We start from the raw sequence: 18,568 nt of genomic DNA, 5'->3' as shown, positions 1-18,568 counted from the left end.
TTATAAAACATGCATTTTGCCTCTATGTATACGACTTATTTATCGATTGAAAAAAACCCTAATCTTCAAGAGACAAGTAGAAACCAAGCCTCAAAATACTAGGCAGAAGATTTATTGCATGCTCAGGAAGACCATTGACCAACTTAGATATGATTAAGCTCTATATTTTGTTTACATAGTGATTTTTCTCAAAATAAAATATTTTACTTATAGAACACTCACATTGAGCTCTATGTTTTATTTCAAATGTTAAAAATATTGCTCTAACTACAGCATACTTCCATTCTCTAAGTAATATGGAGCAGAACAATACAAAAACACTTCAAAACACTGTTTACAGAGAGGTATGGCAGCAAAGACAAAACTGCAAGATGATGACCTATGAAACATTTCCAAATATCACATCATGGAAAACTTAGTAAGGGAAAACAGGCTGCTGAAAACCAAAACAGACCTTGCTGTTGCTGGTAACACTCCAGTAATGCCCACCCAACAAACATGGCTACACTCCAAGTTACATGGGAAGGAAATCTAGGAGACGTGGTGCTTTCCAGCAAAGTCCCTGATCTGGACAACTCCAAGACAAGGAGGGTGCAGTCTTGACATAGCCTGTGGGAGCTCCTTCACAGGGGCTAACATTCCTACACAAACACACAGCCTATGGGCAATGTGCTTGGCTACTATACATTAGCTTGGATGTGCTGCTGTGGGGTTGCAAACCACACTGAGATCTATACAATTTAACCAATTAGAAGACAGTGTTGGCTTCACATCTTCAGTGACTAAAAGGCCTCCTTTACAAATAACAGATTCCAGTTCCCGAAAGAAAACTATTTCTTACTGGTGATTAAAAAGCCCCTTTCTTCATAAAAGAAGAAAAAATGATAGTGCACTAGTACACACAGATCCTGGAAGCCCTACATGCAAGCAATACATATTCCTACCAAATATAATGGAACTATTTGCATTTTTTTGCGGAATCCATGACTAAGTCTTTTGAGGCAAGTAAAGATGCTATCAGGTGACTCAGGTGCCAGAAGTCATCCACTCACTGCATAACACACAGATTTAGGTCTCCAGGATGGTAATTCCCAATAGTAACAATGAACAAACCAGCCATGCTAGCTTAAAAAAATCTGACACTTTGCAATATACTAGCTTTATTATAAACATATCAACACCTCTAAACAGGGTCTACTTTAAAGAATTTTAAGCCCTCTCTGTATTACATTTGAGAGAGACTATTACTATTGTGCACTCTTAGCCTCCTAATTACTGGAGGTCCAATAAGAAAGTTTCACTATTTCATTTTACTTGAAACTCCATTCCCCCCTCCATCAAGATAACATTAGTAAAGGATATTTCTAAGGGAAGGTACAGTGATCCGTCAAACCAGACACCATGTGAGAGAAAACAGATTACTAAAGTCAGTGTCTTAGCAAGTAATATAAACACATTGCTTGAATAAAGGCCGTTAGGAGCTATGAATATATGAGTTTCTTTAAAGGGAAAGTATTGCATGCTTGAGATTCATTTAACAAAATATGAGTTCATCCAACAATTTCCCTGCCACTTCAAAACACAAACAAATTTAGTATCAACAGTTTTAGAGAGCATTTTATAAGGGTTTTGTAAACTCTAGGTACTACACTGCAAGAATTTATTTTGTCAGTCTTTTCCATAAGCAACCATGACAAGAAGACCCAAGATCTGGAGATACGGATTCTCTTAAGCTCTTGAAAAAAGACTGAACATTTAATCTACAAATTATCTCAAGTATCCTGGACTTTGTACTTGCAGAACTATCTTGTCAGCCTACTAAGAACAAGCTACATAATCCTTCCAACGAAATAAAACTTTATTTACACATTCTTGTTGTTTTGCTGGTTCTGGCTCAAATTTCAAATGACACATAACTAGGAATATTAATTGGAAAAGAGCTGATGTTTTAATTTCTGATAATAAAATCTGGATATATAACAGAAAACATTTGCCTTCTATTCATTCTCTATAGCTGAAAGTTTAATTTTGCTTGTGAAACATTCAGGAAAATAACCTTTCAATGAACTAAAATTTAACGACACTATTTCGTTCAATTCAAAATCCTATGAGGAAGTTAACTTCTTGATCTAAAATGCACAAATATTTAATGGAATTAACATTTTATTGATGATGCAGAAGATGAGAAAAAAGTAGCAACCACTGCATTCCTGCATTTATCTCAAAAATAAAATAATTTATATTTCACACATAGTGACCAAAATTCTCTTTCCTGGGTCAGTTTTACATTCAGTCACACTCTGTCACATCCTTTGTCCAGCAACAGAGAGACTAAACAACATCAGCAAACACCTCTTCAGCCTTCAAATACAACCCAGTTGTCTCTTCACTTACTATCTCAGTTTTCAAGTAACTCTTCTTGGGATAGAGCTTTACGTTATCTTTACGAGTAGGTTACACTGAATCTTAGACCTCCCTTTTTTTAGATTTAGGCCAGATCTCTTTGCATTCAGGCAAAGCAGCTTTTGAGAACTGTAGAGTGTATGAGGATTCATTCCTACCTCACTTCAATATGTCATTATCCATACCTAGAATACTGCTGAACAAAACTTACCTTTCACGACTTACATTTTTGACATCCAAAGCAGCTGCTTTGGTCTTCCCTTAGCTTCTTTTTGAGTATTCTCCAAATCCAGTTTTGAGGCTTTCAAGTCAACACTGAGTTTGAGTTTTCCCTTCTGCAAAGAATTCTCAAACCCTCCTCTGCTTATTGTTCCATCTGTGCCTCCTAGCACTGATTATCTGCTCCCCCACACGTGATCATATTTACTAGGGGTTGGTTCAACCCACAGGTTCAAGTAATGTATTAAATATGCAGACACTAGTTAACTCTTTCTGAATCAGTAGAAGATTTAAATACTGCTTTAATATGCTCCTAAACTAGAGTATTTTTTTAATATTAAGTTCCAGTATATTCCAAATACCATAAACTTCAATATTTATTTTCTTGAGATAATCTCAAATGGTTTTCCAAATACAAGTATCATCATTTCTACTGGTGATACAAAGAAACCAATTCCAGAAATACTGAGAGCCTGGAACCAAGATTCTGAGCTACTGCAAGACCCTTTTTCATACATCTACAAGACAACGCATGCACAGATAACACAGGTGAAGTCCCCAAAGGAGGATCACATTTAGTCTCAGACCAAACATCCCTGCCACTCAATTGAGCACATTACCTTGGAGACAGAAGCATATTGCCTGTTTTCCTTCTAGTTTGTAATTAGCATGACACCCCCCACTCAGTTCAATGAGAAATATTTCATAAGATAGGCACATCTACAAAGGGCAAGTTTCAGAGCAAGGACAGAACTTGGTCTCTTCCCCTATCTGAAGAAAATTATCTTACAGCTTTTAACAATGCATACACTCCATTTTCAAAATAATATTTTGAGTTTCCACTTTAATTCATATTGATAAATTGTGTATTTCCCAAAGAAAATCATATGAAGAAAGGTGTTAAAATAAGCTTCTCTACAGAGCTCTAAGACTTCCTTTCCATTCTCTCTCACAGTGAAAAGACTACACATCTTGCATGGATAGAGCTTTGGTCCTCAAATTTTAATAACATTAGTCAATTAGCGAGAGACAGTCTCACTTTTGGGGAAGTCACTGTGTTTCTGATCATAATCTAGCATCCATTCCTCCTCCCTTTTGCCACTTAATATAGGGGTGGGTTAACAATTTTCACACGTAGGGCAGCTGAGCAATTATAACTATTAACTTTTGAGGACTACACATTAAAATACACTGTAACATTATTAAGAATAATGTGAAATATAAATGATGACTCAGTATTACTGTACTCATCTTTTGTTCATGCTTTCCTTCCCTCTACTCACAGATGTTATCAGCTCACAGTATGTATGTGCGTAACAGAGCTGTCTTTATGCTCACCTGAGGCCTCATTTGACTATAAACCATATAAATGAAGTTCTAGGCCACATCTGGCCCACAGTGTAGTTGCATTTACTCTGCTGTCGGTTTGTTTTTTTTTTTCTGCTTCTTGAGGCAGCAGAATTTAAAGCAATCTAAAGGAAACAACCCCTGGGTGTGTCACAGAGGACTAATCCATCCTGTACTATTCCTTTTAAAAAAGTTACATGCCATTCCATACGATTTCAGAACATCTTACATGAGTGCACAATATCTAAAATAGACAAAAAGATGTTGCTGTTAGAATGATCTGACTTTATTAGAACAAAGAGGAGTATTTCAATCGCAGCCCAAAAGCTAGGGGAAACTTGTTTCACTCCAAGAGTAGCCAGAGGCACAGTATCAGAAACAATCATCACACGGCAGTTGTAGTTGTGTTGTATGTGACAAAGTACTAAATAAACCTAGGAGGGAGATGAGCAGAGAACTCTGGTGGCAGTTAATTGCTATTCCTCTTTTCCTTTTTGCCATTTAAACATAGAAAACGTAGTTGAAACAAATATGCTGTCAAAATGGACTGAGTATGAAGTTATTCCCCATTACAGGAGCAATATTATACTTACTGAGGCAACAATGAATCTCTAATGAGACAGAGAAGCTTGCTGTTTGAGTTGAGGCTCTCCCCTTTTTCCTCAGCCATGACCTCGTGGCTTAAAAGCAGCGACGTGGTTTCTGAGATCAACCGCAAGCTGATGAGTCTCCATTCCACTTGAAAATAAAGGTGCCAAGAATGTGACCACAATGAAGTCTAATTAAAACAAAATGTGGAATTAATGGAAACTGTAGTTGATGTGGCCATATACTTACCATTCTGACTGCGGACCAAAGAAACTAGTGGTGGGAGGATACAGTCTTGAACCTAAACCAGAGAATTAGAAAGATCTGGCTTAGATTATTCACAAGGGTAAAAAACACATCAGAGGTACACTATCATCTATGTTTAAGCATGCATCACTGATACACAGCTTGTCCTTGGATTTATTTATACAAATAAATTACTGTGTAGATTCTTATTACACTGTGCACAGGATTTGGCAAAACAAGACTGTGCTATAATCCCTGATGTATTTTCCTTTAATGATTAATACCAGAATTAGAAGACAGAAATTCTCTAGATTATGGAGTTACTGTTAGGAAACATCTACAGAAGCTGAAAGTATACATGAAAAGGGGTCACTAAATGAAATTAGCCTCTAGTCAACAATAACTACAATTAGCAACTATTTCATTGCTAGCTGGTGGTCTCTGTTAAATGAGTGTCTGACATTAAGGGATGCATTTAATCTAGCTTTTTTTCACTTCTGAAAAAAAACTACCAAAAGATGCCTTTGTTACATACTTTCAATAAAAGAGGTAAAGGACTCTGAGGTATGGAAGTCAAACTACTCTTACAAGTACAAATAGCCTTTATGCCTACATGTATAATGCCATATATCTTTTGTAACTTTTTGTGACACTTTTGTAACACTTCACAATTTTTAAATATTTCATGGTCTTTTCAGTTAATATGCAATAAGATAAATAATAAAACTACACTGCACTCCAACAATGCTTTTAGTGCAGGTTTCTAAACTGTTCTACAAATGGTAATTTACCAGTTATAACATATCTCTGAGATAGGATTTAAAAAAAAAAAAAAATTGTACTTAAGGTCTTTCAGTCCAAAAAAACTAGTACAACCTAGTTTTTCAACTGAAGAAGCAAATTTAGGTGGTAAATACAAGGTGTGAGACAGAAGAGAGGCAGAAAAGCAGCTCTCAATTGCCTGAAGCAAAGTAGGTACCTGGAACATTATGAATCACTCAGCAGCAGCATTGACTCAGACTGATACCAATTAAGATGGCAGTATACAGCAGTATGATGCAACTTCAACTTCTAAAACTTCAAATCTCCTTTCACTTTCATCTAGCATTAACAGTAGACTGTCCACATTAGTGAATGTCGTTAAGCCAGACTTAAGTCTTTTCTAAGATAAATATATTTTAAACTGTCAAAGTAAAGTACATACTTTCAGTCTTAAATAACTATAGTAGCTTTTTCTGACCTTTTCATAACAGGAACCTCAATTTTGGCAAACAAACTGTTTAGAATGGAATTCTACATAGCAAGCGTTTGCCTCATGTCAGTTTGGTGTGGTAGGGAGATCAACTAAATTAAGCACTAATCCTATGGAAAATATTTTGTAATGCAAGAGCATATCAGAATGCTCATGCCGAAGGGAGAAGTATTAAATCGTACGTGAACCTTAAATCAGATACTCTGCAACCCTTGTCTTCTATCCATGCCATTTGGGTCACTGTTTTTTACTAGTGCGTAATAAATTTGTAAACAAGATATGAACTAAGCAAGTAATTACTGAGGTGAAATAAACTGAAGTGTAATAGTAGACAAAATATTTTTAATACATTCACCAGTGAATTGCAGAAGGTTCTGTAAGTTACATATACATAAGCATGGTGCCAGTATTTTGGCATTTTCTAGAGTGTTTGAAACAAATAGAATACTCAAAGAAAGATTCTTCTTCTGAACAACTGCTGACATCTACGTGGAATCAAATCTCCATATATGCATGAAAGTAGTCAGATATTTGTGTCTCAGTCTTTAGCACTAAGATTGCTTACCAAAAAAAATGTGGAAAATCTTCTTTAAGCCTAAACAGACTACATAGTTTGAACATAGTCATAGCTATATTTGGGTTTCTACCGTCTTCTAAATAGCCTGATATCCAGTTCAGGATAAATCCCTAACTGCACAAAGCCACCACTGTATAATTCTGTAATGATGGCATTCAAAGGCTATGCTGCCACAGCTATACTGTTATCAGTACCCAAAATAGCGAGGAAATACTAGCAACTTCCATACACACTACCTTCACATCTACCAGCTATAATACATATGTAGAGGACCAAACAAAAACGTAGCTCGAACCTGTTAATCCTTTTTTCTGACAACTGGAAAGGAGTAGAAAAAGAGTAGGAGAAATAGACCAAGCAGGAAGCACAACTCTAGTTTCTGAAGTGACTCTTAAGAAACTTCCTAAGCTTATGCTGTAGCCGTGTTTTTTCATTTAATAATACCTTTTCTCCCACATATTTGTCCAATCTTATCTTAAATGTATTTATAATTTTAGCATGTGCAATATCTACAGCACTGAATTCCACACTCCAATTATACCTTATGAAAAGGCACTTCCTTGTTTATTTTAAAGCAGCTAACTTGATACTCACTCATTTTATGAAAACCATGAATAATTACTTCCAATTCATCTTTCCCATGCCATTCATAATTCTATACTCTCAACTCTTTTGTTTCCAAGCTGAAGTTCTTATCTACTCAGTTCCTCCTTGCATCATCAAGCTGTACGTTTTCTTGTTAAGCTTCACTCCCATTGAGAGTAAATGACCACAACTGCATTGAGCATTCAAGGCTTGAGGGCACCATGGACTTACCACAGCATAGTGAAGTTTGCTTCTTTTTTGTCTGAACTTTTACCAGTCATTTCTAATACTCTAGTTGTCTTTCTGATTATTGCTGAGTAAAAAGCTATCATTTTCACAGCAAAACAATGCTAAAAGACCTCCAGAACAGTTACAGGTAGTTTAAAGCCCAAAACTGCATATGCATATTTGGAATTATTTTCCCCGTGTGCGTCGCTTGACATTTATCAGTATGAAATTGCATATCATTTTATTGTCCTTTCACTCAGTATCTTGAAACCTTCTGCAACTCTTCTGTCAGTTTTAATTTCCACTACCATGAATAATTTAGAGTGATCAGTCAGTTCTGTCACCACTCTATTCATTTCCTTTTCTGGATTAGTTATAAACAACACATGTTGCACAGATCTCTGTAAGGCACCATTCTTAATACACCGAAATATTTTATAACTGATTTTTATTCTTTACTCAGTAAATTTTAACTAGTTACATAAAGTTGATCTGTCAGAGGGCAAGAGGGAAGAGCCACTGATTGATTTGAAGAGTCTTTGGTGCACAACTTCATCAAAAACTTTTGGGAAATTCAAGTACACTATCCAAAACCAGAGCACATGTCTCCACGATGTGCGCTGATTTCTGCAAGGAAAACTCCCCTAGTGAAGTATGAGCACCCAGCAAAAGCTGTACTCACTTTTCTACAGTATTTTCATACTTACAAAAATCAGATCTTTTGAAAACAACGGACAATTTTAATAGAAATTCTTCTGCAAAGTAACATACAGTTACTTTAACCCCCAAAAGAGAAAGAGAAGCCACAGTTTCAGAATAGTTAAGCATTCACCAGCTACTAGGAGGGCCTTGAAATAGAAAACTGTCATTTCAGGCCTTCTCTGCTTGTCTCCACTGCTCAGGAGATGTCAGACACAAGGATGCACCCTAAATATATGTGCCTGCTTTGTCAAAAACAAAGAAACATTGCCTCAGATTTACTTAACCGCATCAAGCAAAGTCTAAGCTCTACAAGTATCCACTAAAAGGCAATTATACCACTGCATGTGCTCACACTGGAGGGATCCAACAGACTAAACCCCTATTTAGCGGGAGATATCCCCTAAGAATGACGGAGAACTACACTTCCATTCACTCGTGCTAGTCAGCAAGGATGAATTCAACTATTTGACATATATATATGCAGCCATTATGTATTAATGAACTAGCATATAACCAAACTTACCCATTATCCCCTATAACTTAAGCTGTGTTTATATAGATAGCTTAACACTCTTCTCAAGGCCACAGAACTTACCTTAATATGGGTTTTTTTACTGACCTAAAAAAACCCTCTCCATTAATTAACACTGCATTTCAGAGCTCTTCAAATCAGTGCTTAAGGCCAAAGTCTTGACATTTGGTATTATGCTGGGCAGACAGAAAAAGCAAGCAGGCTTAAAGCCTGGTCCAGCAGCATCTGTGAACCATACCATTCTCAAGTGAAAATCAGACCCCAAAATTAAACTTCCATAAGAAAACCTGCACCATCCATTCATACAGCTATGTTATCCAAACTCACAAGTCACTAAGGCCATTACTTTACTTCCAGGAATTTTTCTAGCTGTATCTGGTTCTTTTGAGCATGCATACGTTTACCTTAGAACTGCTGACAAATATCTTCTCCTTATGCACTATTCAAAGCAGAACGTACCAAAGCAAAGACCATCAACTCCCAAACCCTTTTTTTGCAGTCACGTGTAAGACCCACAACATCCAACATCACCTTGACATTTATTCTCATTAAAATTCTACATACAAAGTTATTGCTGAAAGTGACCATGGAATTAAGATCATGTTGCCTTCAAATTTCTTAAAGCATTTGCTGGAGGCACAGCATGCTCCTCAATGTTTTAATAATCGCCAGTAATCTCTCAGAATGTAACAGAAAAAAAAAACAATCTATTGCATGTTAGAATGAATTAGGAAGAAGGATGACATTTGTGCCATTTTTTTTAAAAAAGTCTTCACAACTTCATTGAGGAACTAGGTTGGTTTGGCGTTTTGTTTTGGGTTTTTTTCATACTTCTGGGAAAAGACAGCACTGATCAACTGACTCAATATGTCTCAATTAGTACAGAACTGGTTTCACAAAAAAGTCTCATATCATGTGGGTTAGCTTAATGGATAGAAAGCCACATGTGGTGTAGAATTTTAATCGACTTGAAAAGGGAAAGTGACTGAAGAAACTCTACAATATATTCATATAGGCATACCCTACACTGACAAAATTAAGTTGTCAGTGGTTAGATCAGAACAGCCTGTGGATGAAGAACACCACTGATGCTGAATCAAGAAAAGACTAGGATGAGCAGGAAAAAGCACTTGCAGAAGTTTAACACCCTTGTGTTGTCATCTTTGATAAAAATAACTCTCATATTGTCAACCAGTAGATCTCCATGTCACACCGCTTTTCCGTAGACTTCTCATCAAGCAACTCATCATGTTCGGGGTGCTTTTATTTTAGCCTGATTTTTAAAAATAAGTTTTAAAACCTTGAAGAGGAGAATCACTGCTGACAACTTCTGCCTCAACCAGAAAAGAACTTTCATGCTTCAGGTAAAAGATCATCCGTGCAGCACACAGATCACTTTTGGGAGCTAGTTAGAGCATAGAAAGGACTCCCACAGGAACTGCCTGCCATCATGAAGCTCATCACTGCTCAAAGTGCTCTGAATTAGCATACATCCTTTTTTTCAGGCAAATAAATATACTTAAGAGAAAATAAATATATAAATGATACAGTCAGCATATAATTCTTCCAACTAATTATATCTAAACCTTTACCAAAATTTGAAAATAAGTATTATTCTAACGCCTATTATCTGAATTTAATAAATATTTTTACATTTTAGGTATGTGAAGGAAACAGGCAGTTGGACTTGTGTCAGTTTAAGAAACTGGGGTTCATGTTCCACTCCAGTCTATAGAGACTCTTCTTGACAGCTTTCATCATCATATCTGCGAACCTGAAAATCTAAAGTTTTGTCAAAATTTGCCAAGTCACACTTACTGTTAGTCAGTAAGTCCTCACAGAAATTAATCTCCTCAACAACTGACTTCAGATTGCTGGTAATCAGACATTTTGTCACAAAAAAATCAGTTTATTCCATTTTCTTAGTTCAAGGTAAAAATACAAAAGCAAATCAAACATGAACTAAACCCCAGAACAAGCAATTCCTTTCTTCTCAAAGTGGAAAAGAACCTGAAACGTTGCTCTTAAATTCTTACTAACTTACACGATTTCCATTGCAGCTAAACTAAAACCAGAACTGAACTGAACAACTTATTTGTTCTGCTTGCTTAATATAACCTCACTTTTCACTAAATTCATTAAACTTTAGTAGCAATGCATTTAATTTCTAATTAGAGACTTTAAAGCAATGTCACAGTTGTAGTGGAAAAAAATGCATCCTCTCAAGAAGGTTTTGGCCTTCCCCCCACCCCCTGCATAAAATGCTGTTTGTAACCAACTTTGTCTAAATGAACAATCCAGGCTTCAGAGATCAGCCTAGGATACACATTTCTCTCCAGTAAAAATGTTTCTTATTAACCACTGTTATACTTAAATATTGATCTGGAAACTCGAACATGTCTTGTTCCAACTTTTTAAAAAAGCATCAAGTTCCACTGGGTGCTGGCATTTATATTCATAGATTCCAGTCATGCTCAGTGAGCAGCAATTAGAAGATATCCCTTGAGTAACAGCAATTCTAAAAATATTCTGTATGCGTCCTAGAAGATGAAGTACCACTTTCCTCTAGAGTAATGTATGCTGTACATTCAAGTATAATTAGCACACTAGACTTCGTAAATAGTATTAAACTAATTAATGTTTGCACCACTAGTGGCAGATATGGTTAGAGATTATTAATTACAGTGGACAATTTCTTGAATTTAACATACCAAATACAAGGCAATTTCTCCACTTTATTTTTTTGCCCAAATGGCTACTTGCTCAGTGTCAGGAAGGCTCCCTTAAATTAGGAAAAACTCTTAATTATGAAAATGAGTGAGTGAAGTAATAGATTTAGTTTTCTCAGAAAAAAAAATTGCTGTTAATTAACAAGAGTATAATTATTTTTAGTTAATAAATGTCAATACATACCTATTCAAAACCTGTGAAACTGTTCTACAAAACTGGTATGTGTGATAAATTTACACGGACTAGCAATGCAGGAAGTTTTATCTCTATCTACACAAGATTAACTGATGTGCTCAGATGGATTTCTAAATAAACATCTAAAACTTTCAAAATACTTAATGAAGTAAACAGTTCCCCAGAAATTTAGATACTTACATACAACTCACCTACTGCTAGCCAGGGGTTACTTAAAACAGATTGGGATAGTCATTCCCTGTCTTCAATATAACGTTCTGCTGATTGTGGGAATGAGAGCAGGGAAAGAAGAGTTCTAAAGGGGAGCTGTCTCCTTGGTGCTACTTTTTCCAGGGAAAAAAACCCCAGACAATTAAAGTTTAAACAGCTGGAGGAATTTTATTTAATGTCCTGACACAAGGTATTGCAATTTCTGTCAATGTTGATGGACCTCTATAAAAAAACGGTACCTATTTCTGTCAATAAGGTGCACTGATAACTCATAGAAGTAAAACAATTATTTTTAAAAATTGAGGTGATTCTAGAATTATAGTCATAATACAGTGACTTGCAGGCTGACAAGCATGTAGGGAGATACCAATAGGCATTCATACCTCACCTACATATACATTTCTTTTCTAGAACATCATTTGTCATATTACTGTAAATTGAACTGTTCAGTTCTGTACTGTTTCCCTTCTGACTATTAATTGGTTATATTTTTGTGCATAAGGACCATTTTCTTCAATATCACGCTTTTGTGAGCATTAATGAAAATAAACATTACACTTAAATTCCAATCTATGTTTTTGATTCATTTTATTATTTTCACTTATTAACACTTTATAATCTAAATAGTCAACTAACACACATACCAAATAGGCTCCAACTTCTAAAAACAATTAATTTCTAAGATCACTCATTCTTATCCAGTACAATCCCTAAGATTACTCATTCTTACGTATTACAATTTGCTAATATCTTTCTTGATTTGAGCGCTATATTAGCTGTGCCCTTAACCTAATTCCAATACAAATACACAAATTTCAGTTTGAATTAAATGGTCACCCCAGTAAGCATGATGTATTATACTTTTGCTGGGATTTCAGGCACAAAAACACATTGGTACAGGTTACAACAATTTATCAAACACTGCACTTCAAACATTCTGACCTCCTGATTTGCTGACAACTGTTTCACAAAAACTGTTCTGGCTTCAGCTAGCTTAGCTCATAGCAAATCATTTAACCAAAAACTTAAAAGAAAACAAATCTTAGTGATGTAAGAAGCTTACAGTATGCGGCTTTGGTAATTGTAATGCAATTTTTAGTAACCAATCTGTTAAACAAAAACAAAAATAAAAAAAAAACAAAACACACACACAGAGAACTGCTGTTGATGATCTCATCAGGAAGAGTATTGATGGAATGGGATCTTCAACCCTTAGAGGTGGTCTTTCCAAGCTATGTTAAAAGCCTAATGACAACTGAAGTGGTGAAATTTTCACTAATATATAGCAACATACTTGCTCTGAGGCTGAAGAAAGAGTTATAGAATCAAGTGTTATATTTACATTAAAATTATTTTAAGAACAGCTATTTCTAAACTTTAAGCCCTTCTCATTCTCCCTCTACCTTCCCAACTAAATATAGTAAACTGAGTCTAAACGCCTTACTGCTTCTTTGAAAATTACATCTCTATTAAACATAAAAATTTTTCCTGTCTAATAGAACCACAATACATTTTAATCCATATTATAAACAGTTTCTAAATCTTCAAAACATTCTGTTTATCAATGGAATTAGGCCAGTTACCCTGCAACTATTCAATTTCTTCCCAGACTTACAGTCAAGTGATGGATTGTCAAAAAAGCAGGATGCTGTGTTACTGCTTCAAAGGTTGATAAAGTGGTCTTAATAAATTCTTCTGATGCAGGTTGTCCTATTGGTAAAAATCATCATATTTCTTTATAAAATGCAAGTTATAATGCCTGCATGTAAAAGTACTGCAATGTCACAGGTTACCTTACCTACTGCTCCATCCAAGTTTGTTTCTCCTGAATCTATCGATCTGATAAAATTCTACAGAAGAGGAAGCATTTATGTTAAAACACTTTCAAAACAAAAATTAAGGGTGTCATCACCAAATAATTACAACACAAAATTCTTTAAGGGACTGCGTAAACACAAAATGTTAACGCATCCACATTAGGAAACACTGTCATAATAATTAACATATGAAAGACTGAAAGCATTAATGATCTAGCTGTTATAATTTTGCAAGTCTGTAACGCTGCTGGACACTTAAACATAGAGTACAGTAAGCGCTATTACTCTGACTAATGTCAGGCATGATAACATTTCCAGCTAAATAGACAGTAATTAAATGTCTTTATTGTTAACAAAAACCTGTAATTTCTTAGAAGACTTTGTACTACTTTGGACATGGCTGTTAAAATAACTCACTAGAAAGACCAAAGACCCTTCAGAAAATGCAATTTTCTGTTATTTGCACCATGGGTTTGATCTTTGCACATACTATACACACTACAGATACAGTTACACACAGGAGAACTTTTAAAAATGCATAACCTTCTATTAAAAATCCCCTAAATTAGTCAACATTTTGAAGAACAGGAACAATGAAATATTAATAATCTGGGTTAAGTAAATGTTGTACAATCAGACCCATCATTATTTTGCGTTTCATTCTTGATTTCGCTCTTTATCTTTCACTTCTATGCATAGCTGTTTATTTCATGGGGGATGCAAAAGATGTTATTAGTATTTGCTACAGAAGGAAAAATTCTCAGCAGAATTTATAGTATGCTCTTTTTTACTAGTGCAGTATTTAATACACAGAGAATTTACCACAGGTAAACATCTTTCTCATTTTCAATCTGCACACATATCTATTTACAGATATACTTATATATGATGTAAAGCATTAAGAAAATTACCCTTGTTTTATATTTCACTATCAATTAAAATTTTGTTATTATATATTAAATTGGCAGAAGTGTCTACATGGGTTATCTTTTTCTCAGTATGTAAGGAACATCTGAAGGATTCTTCTCTAATCAAAAATACAGTTAGTTTCTAACTACATATTTCATAACTTAAATGCATCACAGAGGCAGTCATAAAAAACAACCGCTTCTATAAAAAACCAGTTGTTTTATCTTCCTGATCATTTGAAGAAGATTACTATTAATTGTTTTCGAACAATTTATTGTTTTGCAAGACAGTTAATTTTTTTGTTTGCTCATTTAAGACAGTTTCACACCTAACCATAGTCTCAAGACCAATTTTGAAAAATCAATATAGTTGGTGCAAAAATTGTTCTATCTATTAACACTTATTTTCTTAATTTTATATTAGAAACACAAGATTATTTATTTATACAAAAGTCCCCAACTATCTGGGGTTTTTTAAGCAATGGAGAGGAATGGTGTGTGTATTCTGCTACAGGTGAGTCTGTGCCCTATGCACTCCACTAGGAGCCTACTATTAGCTGTGCCTTTGGGGCAGAGCATGTCCTTCATGTATTTCTATTCACAGCTGAAAACATGAAAGGACTGTCCTGACTCCCTCTCAACTTCTTTGCACAACACTATTGAAAATTACAGTGATGATGGAAATAACTTCAAAGCAGCAAGAAAAAAAAATTCTCAATGAACAACAGTTACAGGAAAATAGCTACTCTTTTCCTTTCACATACCAAACACACATCCTTCCACTCCTAATCATTTCTTATTGTTAAGAGTAAGATTTTTGAATAAAGGAGGAAAAAAAACAACGAAGAAAAACAAACCACTGAAAGACTGACTTACTAAAGTCTTAGAGGCCTCAATTATAACACAGTACTTTGAAAAAGTACAAGCTGATGATCGAATGTCCCTTTACAGATGTCAGTGGGAATGTTGCTAAACAAAAAATTCCAGAGCAGACTGTTGCCTGGTAGAATGTATAGTTACTCTTCCAGAAGTAATTATATTAGTCATATAATAACACAGTTACATATTATGGATTCATATTTGATATTCATTTTTCAGATATACTACCACTCCCTTTTTCATGTGTAAATTAAAATAGTATATGTAAGTTCCTGAATTGCCTTGTTCGATGGAGACAGAAGGACAAGATGCAGGAAATATCCAGTAGAGTAACCTCCTCCTCTGTGATCTGAGAGGAAAGCTGTACCAGTATAACTGGCCTGACTTCCTCAGTCAGTAGTTCAAGCAAGCTGGAGTAACATCAAAAGAAAACTTACATTGTACCTTGTCTGCTGTATCTATATTGTTGACAGAAGAATTTCACCTTCTAGAAGGTTGATCCAAAATCATTAATAAATCTACTGCCTAGTTACACATGCTTCAAAGAGATAAAAGGCTTTGCAATCTACAGTTTTAAAATTTTTTTCTTCATTCTAATAGTAATTTTTATACAAATCTTTTAGTAGCGCTAAATTAAACACATATTTTCCTGGAATCAAGAGTCAAAGGAGAAAGAGAAGCGAACCTGAACTTTAACCTAGCTGTTTGTGGTGAAGCATTTCTTCGTCCTATTGGTGAAGTAGTTGTCATTTACAAACCCAGGCACTTAAAATTATTTGCTTAACTGATACACAATTTAAGAATACGCTTTTTTCTCATTTAGCGAAGACAACTGTTTTCATATGAGGAAATTACATTACAACAGTACTACTTCACTTTTGCTATACTATCCTATGGAACAGTTAAAAAGTTAGTTTTCTATTGGTAATACCATAAATAGGTTGTAGATGTTAATACGAGAAAAATATCTTTGCTCTGTGGCTTACAATACTCAGCTTTTTATCAAATAAATACAGTGAAAAAGTACCAGCAAGAAGAAAAAAGGTGACAAAATAAAAGAATATTTTAAATATAGATTAGATTATAATTTAGCTTTAATTTCTACTCATATAATACTAGCGTAAAAGTCTAGAAATATTCTTTGTAGTTTAGAGCTAAACTTTTCTACAGCACACAGGAAATTTTCAGTTTATCAGACATATGCAGTTTCTCTACACTTGAACACAGAATAGCATATTTTCCCTTTGACCCAACACAGAAAATATTTTCTGATAATATATAGTTTTGAATATAATCAAAGCTTAAATTTTATATTCAAAATAAAGTTCGCTGTCCAATCTATAAATTTAATGTAACTTTATCACATTGAAATATTTCCCAAATTTTTATGCATATGTATTTTTGTAAACAAGATTTAACTTAGACGGTTTTACTCACAAGTAATGTCCCATAGTTGAGAAGAAACTCCTCTGTTACTATCTGGGGACGAAATACCTATTTGAATTTAGCAAAAGTTGAAAAAATTACATTAAATGCATATCTAATGACCAGAACAAGTAAAGCACGTATTTCACAGCCATGCTAAAAAAAAAAAGAAAAAAAAAAAGATAAAATAAGTATTTGCTTTTGTCATTCGAGTTGTCTTACAATATGCAAAAATAAGGCTTACATCTTTAATGCTGTTACATAGCTACAGTACTCATCAACACCTCTACACATTAGTTAACAGTTCTGTTCTATCCATTCTGATCACAATCAGCAGAAATTAGATTTTGGGAAACTGCAAAAGTTTTTCCTTTGTTTAATAATTTTTTGGAAATAAAAATCTACCTGGGATGTCACAAGATGAAGCACTACAGGCATCATCGGCAGGCACATCTTCAGCTGTTTGGCCTGAACTGTTGATGGGTGTTTACGTCCAGAGACATTTGTTAAGGCAGTGATAATATCGCCTAAGAAAACAACATTTCAGACTGATGTAACTACATTGCTTTACAAAACAACAGCAAACGACATACAAAACATCTCTGTTCCAGTATTCTCTGCTCAAGCCCGTCTTCTCCCTCCTGCCGAAAAGTAGTGTTCATGTGACTGCATGATAAATCAGGCTGATCCAGCACTTTTCTTCCCTAGCTCAGTGTTCAGCCAGGCCAATTTCCTGCTCTGGCTACAGGGACAGGTGCATAAATGTGACCTCTGGCAAAGTGGTGAGGACCGAAATGTAAGGCAGGTGTAGAAGCAAAGATGAAATTACTCCTCTTGGCAGGGTGGACTTAAACTGTCTTTAGGCGGCTACATATGTATGGATATATACTCTTGAAATTCTATGGATGCAATTCTATTTCTAGTGAAATAAAAAGCAAAATTCTCATGACCAAGAGCTGAATTCAACATGATCAGCAGGTGACACAACGCTCAAGCAGTACATTTCCCTTGCAGCACAGTACCACTGGAAAAAAGAAACAAACATCCTCCCCCCTCCTTCCAAGAGATCCCTCCACCAGCCATGCACAGGCACATTCTCACACACAAGTTTAACAATGACACAAGTGAACTAAAGCAACAGGAATTCTCACCACCTCATAAAAGAGGTAGCAGCAGGTTAAACAGAGAACTTAGTTGCCTCCATAACAAACCCCAGACACAATAATGAGTGAAAAAAATTTTAATTGCAATAGTGGAAGCTATACTTAAGAGGGCACATATAAAAAAATCAAGGAATATTATACTAAATTTGTCTTATATTAACCATCGTCTCAGAAAAGCAAGACCTCTTCTGCATGGGATGAAGAATGGAAAAGTCATGTTTCATAAGCAAAGAATGAAAATTCTGTCCCTATAACCTGAAATATTAAAAAGCCAAATCCTCTCTCATAAGAGCACTTATATTTTTTTCCCTTAATGAGAGTGCTTCACTGTAAAAGGGAAATCACATAGACATCAAACAAATAAAGGACGGGATTCAGTATTTTATACGATTTTTCAAGCCAGAAAAGGCCCTTCCTTTCAGAGTAAGTCACAGACTTTATTCATGCTGAATAATACCAATGCTTTTCTTCTGCTCCCATGGAGTTCAATTTTCAACTTAAGCAGAAATCACAGAGCCTGGCACTAAAGTAGGTTGTAAAAATACGTAGCCTTAAAGATTTG

General features: G+C 35.1%; 1 protein-coding gene across 1 annotated transcript in view; it reads right to left on the bottom strand.

Moving 5' to 3' along the window:
- Window positions 1-18,568, bottom strand: part of ULK4 (unc-51 like kinase 4) — a 231,804-nt gene that overhangs the window by 139,304 nt on the left and 73,932 nt on the right. The window contains exons 23-28 of the mRNA XM_086467979.1: window positions 17,249-17,370; window positions 16,856-16,912; window positions 13,613-13,664; window positions 13,430-13,524; window positions 4,807-4,858; window positions 4,563-4,707 (exon numbers count right to left, since the gene is read on the bottom strand). Coding sequence (XP_086324105.1) covers window positions 4,563-4,707; window positions 4,807-4,858; window positions 13,430-13,524; window positions 13,613-13,664; window positions 16,856-16,912; window positions 17,249-17,370 — 523 coding nt within the window. The remainder of the gene's footprint in view (window positions 1-4,562; window positions 4,708-4,806; window positions 4,859-13,429; window positions 13,525-13,612; window positions 13,665-16,855; window positions 16,913-17,248; window positions 17,371-18,568) is intronic.

This window comes from Leptosomus discolor, chromosome 7 (genome assembly GCF_034619465.1).
Source record: "Leptosomus discolor isolate bLepDis1 chromosome 7, bLepDis1.hap2, whole genome shotgun sequence".
Classification (NCBI taxonomy): Eukaryota; Metazoa; Chordata; class Aves; order Leptosomiformes; family Leptosomidae; genus Leptosomus; species Leptosomus discolor.
Note: the sequence above shows the minus strand (reverse complement) of the source record. Positions and strands in the feature narration are given on the sequence as shown.